Source organism: Lepus europaeus, chromosome 23, assembly GCF_033115175.1.
Source record: "Lepus europaeus isolate LE1 chromosome 23, mLepTim1.pri, whole genome shotgun sequence".
NCBI lineage: Eukaryota > Metazoa > Chordata > Mammalia > Lagomorpha > Leporidae > Lepus > Lepus europaeus.
Window position 1 is genome coordinate 22,580,347 of NC_084849.1, and position 15,060 is coordinate 22,595,406.

Here is a 15,060-nt window from a genome sequence, read left to right on the forward strand (position 1 = left end):
AAAGGGTGCTGGCTATTTCCCAGGACTTCTCTTACCCTCTCAGAGTCCAGCCGTTGTGTCTGATGGCACTGATGACATCCTCTCCATGAAGATCCTCCTCCAACGTCCGCTCTGCTGGTTCTGCCATTCTCACTGGCCACGGGCTCTACGTGTGATTCTGACATCACCCTCATCAACTTAATGAAATCCTACAAGATTCAGAATTACTCTCTATTGATCTTTTTTTTAAAAAAACTTATTTATTTATTTATTTATTTGAAAGGCAGAGTTACAGAGGTAAAGGCAGAGAGAGAGAGAGGTCTTCCATCTGCTAGTTCACTCCTCAGATGGCTGCAATGGCCAGAGCTGTGCCAATCTGAAGCCAGGAGCCAGCGGCTTCCTCCGGGTCTTCCATGTGGGTGCAGGGGCCCAAGGACCTGGGCCATCTTCTACTGCTTTCCCAGGCCATAGCAGAGAGGTGGATTGGAAGTGGAGCAGCTGGGACTCGAACCAGCACCCATATGGGATGCCGGCACTGATGGCAGCAGCTTTACCCGCTGTGCCACAGCACCGGCCCCCTCTTCTTTTCCATGCTGCACTGTGAGATGTTTATTAACATCCAACAATCCGAGAATTCAGCCACCAAGTGCACTGGCAAGCGAGGTGGAAAGAGGGGAGTAGAAGGAAGCAGAGCTTTCGCTTCTTGTGCTCTGCTGCCTTTGGCTTCTCTTGCCTGCAGGGGCCTACGATGATGCACACCGTGATGGTAAGGACCCCCTGTGAAAACAGGTGCGTGGAAATGGGGCAGCATCTCTGCACAACTGGAATCTTTTTGCACTCTGCTTTTCTTGGCCACATAAGAAACATCTATTCTTAGATGCTTCCACACCACAAGGAGCCACAGACAGACCACTGGGTCAGGGGACACTTTAATTGGTGTCTCTGGAGAGTACCATGAGCCACGCGTGCAATACAATAGGAAGCAGAGGCCCTGGACTCCGGCGGTGCTTTGCGGGAAACGATAGCTGGAGCAGGAGGTCAGCGATGGCTGAAGAATCCCTGAGGATGGTTATATTTAAACGGCTTCATCCTGCTGGGACCCCTGGAGAAACAGGAGATGGAAGAGCAGTAGAGCAGTTAACACCATGCCTTCTGGACTGACAAAGTAAATTATGCTTCGTTCACACAAAAGAATACGAGGTGGTTGCAAAGAGAAAAAAAAAAGTGGCAGAGTTGCACGACACAGGACTTTGTGAGAAGGCAGACTGTAGAATAATACGTGAGGTGTTATTTTTGTAAAGATGTCTATGTGCTTGCAAACACAAAACAGAAAATGCAAAAACTCTCACTGACAGGGGGCACTTCTGGGGATAGGGCTCAGATACCCCCCGTTTCTAGACTGTTCCTTGTTATTTGTATGTTTTAATTTTTTTTTTTTTAATTGGGGCTGGGGCTGTGGCATAGATTAATCTTCCACCTTCAGTGTGGGCATCTCATATGGTATTGCCTGCTGCACTTCTGATCCAGCTCCCTGCTAATGGCCTGGGAAAGCAGTGGGAGATGGCTCACGGGCTTGGGCACCTGCACCCATGTGGGAAACTTGGAGGAAGCTGCTGGCTTCTAGCTTTGGCCTGGCTCAGTCCCAGCCATTTGGGGAGTGAACCAATGGATGGAGGATCTCTCTCTCTCCCTCTTTCCCTCTCGGAAGCTAGATCAGAAGCACAGCCAGGACTTGAACCCAGGTACTCCATCTGATATGGTACTGGGCTGCTGCAAGCGGCAGCTTAACCACTGTGCCCAACAGCTGCCCCAGTTATTCATATGGCTAACAACAAACATTTCTTTTTTTTTTTTTTAAAGATTTTATTTTATTTTATTTGAGAGGTAAGAGTTACAGACAGTGAGAGGGAGAGAGGGAGGGAGAGAGGGAGGGAGGGAGGGAGGGGGGGAGAGAGAGAGAGAGAGAGAGAGAGAGAGAGAGAGGTAGGTCTTCCGTCCGTTGGTTCACTCCCCAAATGGCCGCAACGGCCAGATCTGTGTCAATCTGAAGCCAGGAGCTTCTTCCAGGTCTCCCATGTGGGTGCAGGGGCCCAAGGACTTGGGCCATATTCTGCTGCTTTCCTAGGCCATAGCAGAGAGCTGGATTGGAAGAGGAGCAGCGGGACTAGAACCAGTGCCCAAATGGGATGCTGACGCTGCAGGTGGAGAATTAACCTACCGTGCCATGGCGCCAGCCCCACAAACACATTTCTATAATTAAAAAAATTAAGAAGTTTTGGGGCCAGCACTGTGGCATAGCCAGTAAAGCTGCTACCAACATGGATGCTGGTTAGATTCCCAGCTGCTCCACTTCTGCTCCAGCTCCCTGCTAATGTGCCTGGGAAAGCAGAAAAGATGGCTCAAGTACTTGGGACCCTACCACCCATGTGGAAGACCCATAAGAAGTTCCTGGCTCTGGATCAGCCTGGCTCCAGCTGTTGCAGCAGCTTGGGGAGTAAACCAGCAGATGGAAGATCTGTCTCTGTCTCTCTCTGTGACTTTCAAATAAATAAGTAAATAAATAAATTTGTAAAAAACTAAGAAAGGAATTTTTAATAATCTCTTTTTATAGGGCAATACTCACATAAGCAGATAGCTGGGAGTGAAAATAATCTGGCACAGTGCTGTGTGCTCTGTACTTAACTACCTCTTAATGCTATTTCTATCATTTTACATTTTCTGTTTTTGTTACTTTAAACATTTATCTGAAATGCAGAATTACAGAAAGAGAAAGAAAGAAAGAGATCTTCCACCCCCTGGTTCATTCCCCAAATGGCCACATCGGCCAGGGCTGCGACAGGCTGAAGCTAGGAGTTTCATCCAGATCTCCCACACAGGTGCAGGGGCCCAAGTAATTGGGCCATCCTCTGCTGCCTCCAAGGCGCATTAGAAGGGAGCTGGCTCAGGAGTAAGGCAGCTGGAACTCAAACTGGTGCCCATATGGGATGCTGGCATTGTGGGCTCCAGCTAAACCTCTGAGCCATGGTGCAGGCTCCCATCTTACAAGGTTTATAGGTGAACAGGCTGAGGAGGCAAACTATTTGCCCAACACAACACGCCTGGAAGTAGCAAGGTCAAAATTCAAAATTGGGTCTGATGCCAAGGCCTACATGCCACAGGAAGGCTGAGTTGTGACAGGCCAGGCAAAACCTGGGTGGGAAGCCTGGCCCGAGCTTTACCTGGAATTCAAGCCCCCAAGCAAAGCTTCAGAGGAGCCTGTTCCACACCACCCCACTCAATGTTCAGCTCAAAAGAGTTCTTCCCCCATTTCTGTAGATCTAGCACTGACATCAATGGGAACCAGAGGGGCTGGCGTTGTGGCACAGAGGGCTACGCTGCTTCTGCTGATACTAGCAATCCACATCAGAGCGCTGACTCCAGTCCTGGCTGTTTTGCTTCCGACCCAGCTTCCTGCTATTGTGTACCTGGGAGGCAGCAGATGATGATCCAAGTGCTTTGGGTCCTTGCCACCCACGTGGGAGACCAGGATGGAGTTCCTGGCTCCCGGTCTAGCCCTGGCTGAGGTATACAGAGGGTAAAACCCTGATTTTGGTCTAACAGCTGGGTGGTGGTGGTGGAGATCACACGGAGAGAGAACAGGGATTGTAAAGAGGAGAGTAAGGAGGTTTTTATTTCAACACCAAAGGCTGAAGCCTTACTTGGCCTGCACCATGGCAGGCTCTATACACGCTCCATTGCATTTACCTTCATCCTCCTAGCATGCCTGAGGTAGGCAGTTGTGAAGCTCAAAGGGGCTAAATATGTGTCCTAATCGCACAGGTAGGAGCTGGAATAGGTCTTTCTGGCAACACCCAGTCACCCAGGCTCATCTAGGCGGACTGCAGATGGGCAAACCACTGCCTGATGGTCTCCAGCCAGGGGCTGAGCCAGCCTGCAAGTCTCCTGCTGTCCACACCGGCACTCTGCACCCCAGGCAGCTGGCCTAATCCTTCACATCTCCCAGCTACAGGCTGTGGAATTAATTGGAGCTGAGTTGCCAGAGTACAGAGGATCACAGCACTTCTGGAAATGGGACCCCCGGGAACCATTAGAGAAGTAGAAATAAGCACTGGCCATGTGAGAACTTCCACACTGCAAATGTGCTACAGCAGACTGGGCATGTGGGAACAGCTGAGGTCTCCCAGATCCACCAGGAAGGGCAGGTGCGGGAAGGCACCAACTCCTGATCACCAGCTCCATCTCCCAACAGCCACTTGGGAGCTGAAGCTATCTATTAGCAGACAACACAATGACCCTGGCCAGCAGAGGTGCCACACAAGGCAGGAGGATGCTGGGACTGCTTCCAGGGCACAAACTGGCTGTCTAAGAACAAGGTGTGGGGAAGGTCCTCTTCAGACTGACAGGGAATAAAGAGGATGTCTCAATTAGAAACAGATGATAGCCCACGCGCCACTCCTCCCAAACCCCTACGCCAATGGAAGGGACACCTGAGCAGTGGATGCTGGGGTTTTAGAACTGATCTTAAAGAACAAGAACATTAGGGACGAAAGGGAAGGAAATGACCCAGCAACAAGGAGAAAAGTAGCTGGAAGAACCATGAGCCCAGACACTCAATACCAGGCTGTCAAGATCTGCTGTCATACTCTGAGCCCTGGTCTTGTACCACGAATCATCTGGAAGGTTTACATGAACTATTTGTAATTCATCATAAGCTAGAAGGTATTAAAGTTCACTTCAGACTTTATTTTGACAGGCAGAGTTAAGCAGTGAGAGAGAGACAGAGAGATTCTCCCCCCATGTGGCTGCTACGGCCGGCGCACTGCGCCTATCTGAAGCCAGAAGCCAGGTGCTCCCTCCTGGTCTCCCAGGCGGGTGCAGGGCCCATGGACCTGGGCCATTCTCCACTGCCTTCCCGGACCACAGCAGAGAGCTGGACTGGAAGAGGAGCAACTGGGACAAAATCTGGTGCCCTACCTGGGACTAGAACCCGGGGTGCTGGCGCCGCAGACGGAGGATTAGCCTAGTGAGCCGCGGTGCCGGCCCACTTCAGACTTCAGATTTAGAAATGAGCTCAGAAGCTGAGTGGAAGCGACACTTCTACGGTCACCCAGCTGGCAGGGATGAGCACGTGTGTCTTTCTTCCACTGCAGCTGGTTCCTTCCGTGAGGCCCGACTGACCAGAGCTGTGGTTCATACTTGATGCGATGCACCCCAGGGGTAGAGAAGACTTCCTGGGGACCAATGAGGATGCAGCTTAAAACCGCTTACACGGGCAGTAAAAAGCAAGCAAACCTCATTGTCACAGGAAGTACAGAAAGTGTAGCAAAGCCCTCCTGGCTCACAGCCTAGCACTGCTCTTTCGGTAGGCGCCACTCCGAGGGTGTGGTGAACAGGGGACCAGGCTGAAGGGAGGAGGCAGCAGGGAAGCCTTCAGCAAGGAGGGCGCAGGCTCCCCCCAGGAAATCCAGCAGCAGGGTTTTAATTTCCACAAGCACACTTGGGAGCACGCATGCCCTCCAGGCAGATCCCTGCACAGTGAGACCCACCTACTCCAGGGCTCTCATCTCTGCCCCAGAGAAGTCCCCAGAGTCCCAGTCCTCCTGCTCTCCCCTCACCTGAAAAGCCGCAGACACATCTTCTCCTGGGGAAACTCCTTGGGCCCCTCCACACTGTCATCGTGGCTCTCGGTCTCCAGGTAGACATCCAGCAGCACGCACAGCCGCTGCAGCTGATTGGTCAAGAGCTGGTGACTGGGCCGGGGGCCGCACAGCTCCTTGTAGCACACGTTGACCTCGCTCTCCATGGCCTGTGCAGCGAGAAGGCCAGCAGCTCAGCACTGCCTCCCTGAGAGAGGGGACCTCGCAGGTCAGGCTTCTGTCCCTGGCTGGGCCTGAGGGCTGGTGTCTGCAGATGCTGGGCCACCACAGCAAGCTGGACTGGGCTGACCTGAGGCTCCCTCTCCTCAAGACAACAAAGTCTTAAATTCTGACCATTACTTGCCCTGCCTCACATGCCCACAGCCAGCAAGATGGAGGTGTGGGGAGGAGGAATCTCAAGATCCAAGCCAGAAGGCGCTTGGATTAAAAACACGCGCCATGGCCAGGAGGCCTGTGTCAATTCAAATCAATAGGCACAAATAACCATCAAGAACAGACACAATATCTCCAGATAAAAAAACCTCACTCCAGGGTGACTGTCAGGCCTCTGAGTTTATCTCACTAAGCGGGTGGTCTCAGTCAGGCTCTCTCCTCCACTGTGCCATGCAGGCTCCGGAACACCCTGCAAATCCTGCCAAGCCCCTCTGTGCCACACTCTCAGTGGCAGCAGAGTCTGCTCCTGCCCTCCCTCCACCAGGGGCTCTCCCTGCTCCTCCTGTCACCTGCTCAGGCCTTACCCGAATGTTGTCATCGTTGCTGTTCGTCTTCTCCCCCTTCCAGTTCAGACAGAGCTGGAAAACAGGTGGGATAGAGGAGTAGCCAGGGTTCAGCACCACAGCAGCCTGCAGTTTGGCTGGGAGAGGAGAGAAGAGGAACAATCAGTTCTGAGACCCAGCTCGCCAGTGTGGCAGCCTCTCCACTGGACCCTGGTGGCCATCTCAGGAGGCTCCACGTAATGTGATGCTGCAGAGTACATCAGGGGACTAACTGTTCTAGAATCTCCAAGGCGGAATCTGCCAGGCTGCAGAACACAAGGTCTGGTAACTCTGGCCTAAGGACCTTGACCTATTTACTGTGCCACAAAGGTGTAGACTTCTGTGTCTGGTTCACCTTGGATGTGCCCAGGAGTTCTATTTGCTACTCTGAAAAAATTTTGGATTAAATGCTATTTATTTGCCAGCAAGTTAAAGATTCTTCCATTCTTTCTTTCTTTACAACAACACTTTATATCAGGCAAATATATTTTCTCTATTTTTTTTTTTTTTTTGTCACATGAAGTTTTTTCTTCAATTTGAGAGAGAGAAAGAAAGAGCAAGACAGAGAGAGGGAGAGAGCTTCCACCTACTGGTTCATTCTCCAAATGCCCACAACAGTCAGGGCTGGGGAAAGGGCGAAGTTGGAGTTGTAACCCAGGGCTCCACATGGGTGTTAGGAACCCAACTACAGGAGCCATCACCATTGCCTCCAAGGGTCCACATTAGGAGGAAGCTGGAATCAGGAGCCAGAATCAGGGATCAAACCAAGATGCAGGTGTACAGGTGTCCCAACTGGCAGTACAACCATTAGCCAAACACCTGCCCCTGAAATTCTTTTTATTTTATTATTTTTTAAAAGATTTACTAATTTATTTGAAAGGCAGAGCTACAGAGAAGCAGAGGCAGAGAGAGCAAGGTCTTCCAACCACTGGTTCACCCCTTAGCAATGGCTGGAGCTGAGCTGATCTGAAGCCAGGAGCTTCTTCTGGGTCTCGCACGTGGGTGCAGGAGCCCAAGGACTTGGGACATCTTCTACTGCCTTTCTAGGCCATAGCAGAGAGCTGGATCGGAAGCAGAGCAGCAGGGACTCAAACCAGTGCCCACATGGGATGCCGGCAAAGCAGATGGTGGCTTTACCCATTATGCCACAGCACCAGCCCTGGAAATTCTTTTTAATACCAACATGAAGTCCTTCCAATAGTGCAGTCACTATGCAAACTCTTTATGCACATTTCATTTCACCCTCACAATGATTCTATGAGATGGGTACTGTTAGTCTTGTGCCTGTTTTATGTGAAAAAAAGCTGAAGCTACAACAGAAACGTCACTACCACCTGACAGTTGCCCAGCAGCAGTGCTGAGTTTAACCAGAACTGCCTGATGGCAGGATATCTGTATTTCTGTATGCACTCATTTCCTCTCTGGTGAGAGCCATGGCCTAATTCATCAGGATGACATTTAACCTTCCTACCAAGGGGCTAAGTGTGCCACTTCTTTTCAGTTATTTATGGGGGAAAGCTTTAACTCTCTACCAGTTACCCACATAACATAGGACAGGAGAGGATTTGCAGATTAACATTTATCATTGGGGCTGGTGCTGTGGCATAACAGGTAAAGCCGCAGCCTGCAGTGCCGGCATCCCATATGGGCGCTCATTTGAGTCCCAGCTACTCCACTTCTGATCCAGCTCTCTGCTATGGCCTGGGAAAGCAGCAGAACAAGGTCCAAGTCCTTCGGCCCCTGCACCCACGTGGGGGACCCGGAAGAAGCTCCTGGCTCCTGGTTTCAGATCAGCACAGCTCTGGCCGTTGAGCCAACTGGGGAGTGAACCAGAGGATGGGAGACCTCTCTCTCTCTCTGCCTTTCAATCAAATAAGTGAATCTTTTAAAAAAAATTTTTTTTTTTTTTTGACAGGCAGAGTTAGACAGTGAGAGAGAGAGAGAGAGAGACAGAGAAAGGTCTTCCTTCCATTGGTTCACCCCCTAAATGGTCACTACAGCCAGCGCACTGCGCCGATCTGAAGCCAGGAGCCAGGTGCTTCTCCTGGTCTCCCATGCGGGTGCAGGGCCCAAGAACCTGGGCTATCCTCCGCTGCCTTCCTGGGCCACAGCAGAGAGCTGGACTGGAAGAGGAGCAACCGGGACAGAATCTGGCGCCCCAACCGGGACTAGAACCCGGGGTGCTGGCGCCGCAGGCGGAGGATTAGCCAAGTGAGCCACAGCGCCAGCCTAAAAAATGTATTATTAAAAAGTGATTCTAGGGGCCAGTGCTGTGGCGTAGTGGGTAAAGCTGCCGTCTCTGATGCTGGCAACCCAGATGGGCACCAGTTCGTGTTCCAGCTGCTCTTGGGACACATACATCCCATACCAAATTGCCTGGGGTTTGGATCCCAGCTCCACTTATGATTCCAGCTTCCTACCAATACAGGAAGGCAGGTGGTGGCTATGGTGGCTGAGCCTCTCATATGGGAGACCCAAACTGAATTCCCAGCTCCGAGTTTTAGCTCAGCCTAACTCTGGTTGTTGTAGGTATTTGAGGATTGAATCATCATATGGGATCTCTCTCACTCTCTCTAATGAAAAGAAAAAATTTAGGGGCCAGCACTGTGGCATAGCGGGTAAAGCCATTGCCATCCCATATGGGTGCTCATTCAAATCCTAGCTGCTTCACTTCTGTTCCAGCAGGGGAAGATGGCCCGGGTACTTGGACCACTGCACTCAACTGGGAGAACTGGAGGAAGCTCCTGGCTCCTGGCTTCAGATTGGCCCAGCTCTGGCTATTGTGGCCATTTGGGAAATGAACCAGCAGATGTAGGTCTCTCTCTCTCTCTCTCTCTGTAACTCTACCCTTCAAATAAATAAATAAATAAATAAATCTTTAAAAGATTATTAAGATTCCTTTCTCTGCTGTTGTGTCACATCTGTCATAATAGCTAGCACCTATTTCTGGATTTGTCTCTCAGTTTTTTGTTTCTAATCCTTACTATATAAAACTTGTAAATTGGCCTGCTATAAAATGACTTAAGGAGTATATATATTTGGAATTGTTGCCCACTTATTCATCATTCTGTTTTTCAAATTTCACAACTCATCCAGTGAAACTGCTAATGATCCCAATCATTCCATATATTAATCTAAAATACTTATTACCTTTCCAAGCTTTCAGCTTCTCAACCTGAAAGCAGAAGTGATCTCTTCCAATAATTTCCTACCCCGAGGCTTTATAAATTTCTTGTGCTGGATTTTTGTGCCCTTTCAAAACAGTAATCTATGTTCTTCAGGGATGAGGAAAAAGGATGGGAAACATAGGTGCAAATTCCAGACAGTGGTCAACGACTAGGAGGGAGCCAACAAAGTGGTGTTAGACGGCCTCAGCTGTATCCGAAATATTCAGTTTCTTCCTAGTACTTTTTAAAGGATATGAAGAAAATAAAAAGAGAGAAGGAACAAAGAGGGATAGAGAAACTCTGGTTCCAGGTGTCCCATCTTCCATTTCCTGCACTTACAACTTGCTAGGGTTTGGGTGCAGTTTGAACACTGTCCCCCAAGGCTTCCTATGTTAGAAGCCTGGTCCTCAGTGCAGCGATGTTGAGAGGGGGAGGTGGGGCCCAGGGGCCGGTGATTGATGGTCACTGGGGTGCTGTCCTCGGAAGGGATTCGTGTAGTTCCTGAGGGACCCTGGCTGGCACAGGAAGAGCAAGGCTGGCCCCGGACATGTGGCTTCCATTCTTGCCAGGCTGCCCTGCTCCGTGCAGCTGCCACCACTGTGATGCCATCTGCCATGAAGCCCTCACCAGAGGTCAGACGGACAGAACCACTGGATCCCAGCCTTCAGAACTGGGAGCTAATTAGCTTTCTTTCCTCATTAAGTACCAGCCTCAGGCAGTCAGAGCAACAGCAGACTCACCCAGAACAAGTGACAGCTGCCTCCGCTGATGGCCACTGTGCCCCGCCTCGGGGTCCGATCCTGTGGCCAGTGCCAGGCTTGCCGAGGCTGAGGGACAACAGCACCACAGCCGGGGTGCAGCATCTGGGTGGCTCCAGTGGGACGCCCTGGCAGGGTCAGAGCCCAGGAGAAGAGTGAGAAACACAGCTTCCGATGCCTCTACAGCAGAGGCAGGGACGGTGGACGAGGCAGGGAGGTCCTCGGCCCCTGCCCTTTACAGAGACTACCCTCTCCTGCTGTGAAGGGGCGGAATGGGATGCCTGATGCCAACTAGTGCTAAAACAAAGGGCGGAGAGAAGAGGCGTAGAGGCCAGACTGGGCTGGTGAGCAAGCCTGAGATTCCTCACCTATACAACAGAAATGCTCTCACTACCACCAGGACGGTCGGGAGGGTCAGTGAGGTAAAGCACGTGTGTGACGGTGCTGCACGGCACAAGTCCTGGAGGAGCAGGGCTCCAAGACCACTGCTCTCTAAGTCCTCACAGCAGCATTCCAGGATCAGCTGCTTCCTCCAGGCGCCCCTGGCCTCAGGAGCACTGCGGACCTCAGAGCAATTACCTGTGCCCCTTTCGATGAGCGCCATGTAGTAGAGATTGGTGTCTCCTGCCAGTCCCGCCTCCACAATGTCTTTGGTGAAATGGAGATCCTAGAACAGGACAGTGGACAAGAAGTGACATGCTGGCTTCTCTGGTCAATTCCCTGCCCTCCCAACAGAGGGCAGGGGCTGAAAGGTGACACAGTCTACATATCCCCTCCTCCCCCAGCCGGCCAGTAAGAGAAACCTGTCATTCCTCCACCTACCATGTAATCCTCATGGGGAATCGTCACCCACTTCACCAGGCGAGAGACAACCTTGGCAGGGAAGAGGTACTGGCAATCACTGGTAACTGGTACAATGCCATGCTCTAAAAGAGAGCCAGACAGGTGGTGTCACAGGTAGAATGAGGTGTCACAGCTGGGCGAACAGCATCCTCCTGGGGCTCTCTGGAGGGCTCAGATGGCCCTGCCAGCTGTCCAGGTACACCTGGCACTCAAGATGTAGTGAGGTCAACATATGCCAAAGAGAACAGGGACACCCGCTGACCCTCACCCAGGGCTGTGGTCCTGGCCAGATCTGGCGCCAGCATTCACAGGGCAAAACAAAAAGCCCTGCGGCCAAAACCACGGCCCTGCAGCTGTGACTGTTCATTAGGCCAGACAGCTGAGAGGGCTGTTTTCACAGCTGACCTTGATGGAGGAAATGACAGAGGTGTTCTGTGTCAGTTCCTCCAAGGCAGACCTGGAGAACCGCTGAGGGTAAATTCCTGTCAGCATTTCAATAAGCAAAGACGCCAACACAGCAAAGGCCGTCAGGGATGACAATCATCCAATCTGCGGACACAAGTCAGCAGCGCTGATGGAGACCAAGGGCTGGGCACAGGAGAGGCTGTTCTGAAAATATCACTGCCCATTGCAAGCCCAGAGCTGGCCTGGGGCAGGGTCTACAGATGGGCCCTGGAAATCCTATGCCTTTCCTGACAGTAGTAGCTCTTTTAGACCGCAGTGACCCCGACACTGCCCCCCTCCATGACCCTACAGATGCTGGGTGCATGATAGACACCTTCCAAGAATTTATTGAATGAGTAAGCTACAAGAAAACCCCCATATCAGCACTGCCCAGGTCAGTGGCTCATCAGAGTCCCCTGGGAGTTTAAGAGAACAGGCAGGTGGGGAACATGAGCTCAGGCCTACAGCAAGGGGTGAGGGAGTGGCTCCCTGGACAGCTCTACTCACATAAGCTGGGAGTGAGCTCCACAAAGGCAGGCCCCTCTGCCTTCACTGTTCTATGCTCAGGGCCTGCCATGAATCAGGCTCTTACTAAATACCTGTTGAATGCACATCAGATCTACGATACACTGGACTAGGATGAGATCCTGCCCCTGAACAACCCACGACCTTGTGCTACTCAAAGGCTTTATGATGACTGCAGGGAGCTCTGATTCTGCCTGGATGAAGCTGCCAAGAGCCCTGCTAGGAAAAGGCAGGAACCCTGCCCCATCAGCAGAATTCAAGAGTACTGAATGAAAGGTTAAGTCATTGTGACCCCCGGTGTCTGAGTGGGTGTATGCTCCAGCACCAGCTTACCCAGGGATGCAAACTGTTTGTGGAGGGCCAGGCGGGACTGCACCCTGGTCTTCAGCAGCTTCATGGTGGTCTCCATGTGGCTAGCGCTCAGCGAGTGGTCAGCAACCACAGTGTGCTGTGAACAACAGCAAAAGACACACGTCGGAATCTCCGCTTCTTCTCCAGGCACTGTCTGTCTGCGGCAGCCAGGCCATCCATGCCTCAAGGCGGGTGCCTTTCAGGAACCCCAGGGGCCAGACACTGAGTCCTGGCAGGAACAACAGTTCCCAAGAAAAAGCAGCCTTCTGCTAAGGTGTCAGGCACCCTGAGCTTCTGCTCACACCTTGTTCATGGCATCCTGGTACCCAAGACAGGGCAGCACAGCTTGCAGCATTGACCCAAGTTACCATGGGGTAATGACTACTAGGAGACTACAAGGAGAAGGCAAAAGCCACCTCGGTACAAGGAGGCTGGGGACCTCTCAGTCCTAAGGGGATGACAGGTTCTAGCCCCAAAGGAAAACATCCTGCTACTTCAAAGCTCTGAAAGGCACCCGGCAGAGAAGCTAGGGAGATCTGCTCAGTCTACATACCTGGGGCTGCTCTTTGGGGAAGTGGAGGCCACCCAACTTCTGCACCCACAAATAAGGGTGACCCAGGTCAAGTACATAGTCTCTCAAAGTCAGGATGCTGTAGAAAAAATCGACAGAATGAAATGACTTTATAATCTACTTCTGCTCTGTCCTGGGATGCAATCCTCCTCCCATGCTCCCATGACTCACAAAAGCCCAGGCCCTCAGGCTCAGCCCAGCTCACAGCCAGGCTGCAAGAGAAGCCCCCTAACTTCTTCACTTCCCTGTTGGGAAGTTCATCTCTCCCACACTCATTTTCCCTTTCTCCTCTTGCAGCCTTCAACTCACTAGCAAATTTTGAACAAAAAGGCAGTATATTGGGGCTGGTGCTGTGGTATAGTGGGTTAGGCCGCAGGCAGCAGCCCCAGCAGCCCATATGGGCACTGCTTCAAGTCTCAGCTACTCTACTTCCAATCCAGCTCCCTGCTTATGTGCATAGGAAAGCAGCAGAGCACAGCCCAAGTGCTTGGGCCCCTATACACATGTGGGAGACAAAGAAGAATCTCCTGGCTCCTGGCTTCAGATCTGTGGCCACTTGGGGAGTAAACCTGTGGATGGAAGACCCCTCTCTCTGTCTCTAACTCTCTAGCTCTGCTTTTCACTTAAATAAAATAAATCTTAAAAGAAAGAAAAAAAAAAACAGTAAAAAAGCAGCATACTGATGTCTTCAACAGTCTAATTTATAAATTTTTAATCTGAGAGTTAAAATATTGCTTTTATTCTATCATGTGATACAACAAAACCTGCTCTTATGTTCCCCAAGTTTTGATTCTTCCTGCCTTTCATGACGTCCCTTTAACTTGTAAGTGACACTGGGCAAGTGTCCCTTCTACCCTGGGTCGTGCCTGCCTCTTGGTGGACTCTGGCCCTAACAGGCCGCCTGCTTGGGCTTGAGCTGCCACATACAGAAGCTGAGAGCCTGGGAGAGGTAGAATGCTGCTTGCTCACTCACCCAACTTTATCAAACTGATACTGATTGGCTGGATTCGGAGTTTTCTTCCCATGATCTCCGGGATACAAACAGCTCAGGACTGAGTCAGGAGATAGCAAGTCCCTGGAAAAGGGAAAAGAGACCTCGGTGAGAATGCCGGTGAATGTACTGCCTCAGGGTAGACTTGGTTTATGGGGGTGGTAATGTCCCCTCTCACAGATGACTGGAGCCACCACTTACTGCTTCCTGTGGGCCAGTTCCTTTATGTGCTCAAGGACACTGGAGTCTCACAACCCTGAGGCAGGATTATCATTTCCATTCTAAGAGGAGATTCAAGGCTTTGAAAGCTACGGCTTTTCCACGATCACACTGCGAGTAAAAGCTAGAAGCAGGTTTTGTGCTGATCACAGAGAGCAGTACTCTTAACCACCAATTTAAAAAAAAGTCTTCCTTCAATTATTATATGGTGTGGGCAGGTGCTGTGGCACAGTGGGTTAAACTGTGGCCTGCAATGCCACACTCTGTATCAGCTCCAGAGCTGATTCAGTTTCCTACTAATGTACCTAGGAGAGCAGCAGAAGGGCCAAGTACTTGGGCCCTCGTCACTCATGTGGGAGACTAGGATGGATAGATGGAATTCCTGGCTCCAGGCTGAAGCCTGGGCCAGATCTGGTTGTTGGGGCCACTGGGGGAGTAAACCAGCAGATGGAAGATTCTCTCTCTCTCTCTCTCTATCGCTCTCGCTCTGTAATTCTTTCAAACAAATAAATCTTTAAAAAAAAAAACACACACACACACATTGATACGGTGGCAGGGCCTTATGTGTCAGAGGTAAATCCGAGGATACCAGCAATAGCACAGAAGACTCCTTTCCAACCTAGAGACAGTAAGTGCACAGCTCTGGTATGTGTCTCACTTTGACCAAATCTCATGCTAATCACATAAAAAAGGACTCCATTATATGCCTAAAGAAAGATATTATCATAAGCATTGGCGACAAGGTGACCCAGTGTCGTAAGCAGAAAGAGACAGCGACAGATTGCTATCCACCTGGGATG

The 15,060-nt window shown here is 51.0% G+C and overlaps 1 protein-coding gene across 6 annotated transcripts in view; it reads right to left on the reverse strand.

The window, feature by feature from the left end:
• Window positions 1-263: 263 nt before the first annotated feature.
• THOC5 (THO complex subunit 5) overlaps window positions 264-15,060 on the reverse strand; it is a 46,571-nt gene continuing 31,774 nt past the window's right edge. For 5 of the 6 annotated variants that reach the window (XM_062182620.1, XM_062182623.1, XM_062182619.1 and 2 more), the window contains 8 exons: window positions 14,024-14,125; window positions 13,033-13,129; window positions 12,462-12,576; window positions 11,139-11,242; window positions 10,896-10,983; window positions 6,374-6,489; window positions 5,595-5,785; window positions 264-1,081 (listed from right to left, as the gene is read on the reverse strand). In XM_062182620.1, coding sequence (XP_062038604.1) covers window positions 1,018-1,081; window positions 5,595-5,785; window positions 6,374-6,489; window positions 10,896-10,983; window positions 11,139-11,242; window positions 12,462-12,576; window positions 13,033-13,129; window positions 14,024-14,125 — 877 coding nt within the window. In that variant the 3' untranslated portion in view covers window positions 264-1,017. Of the gene's footprint in view, window positions 1,082-5,594; window positions 5,786-6,373; window positions 6,490-10,298; window positions 10,445-10,895; window positions 10,984-11,138; window positions 11,243-12,461; window positions 12,577-13,032; window positions 13,130-14,023; window positions 14,126-15,060 lie in introns of those variants that run through there. The other variant, XM_062182624.1, reaches the window with a different exon arrangement.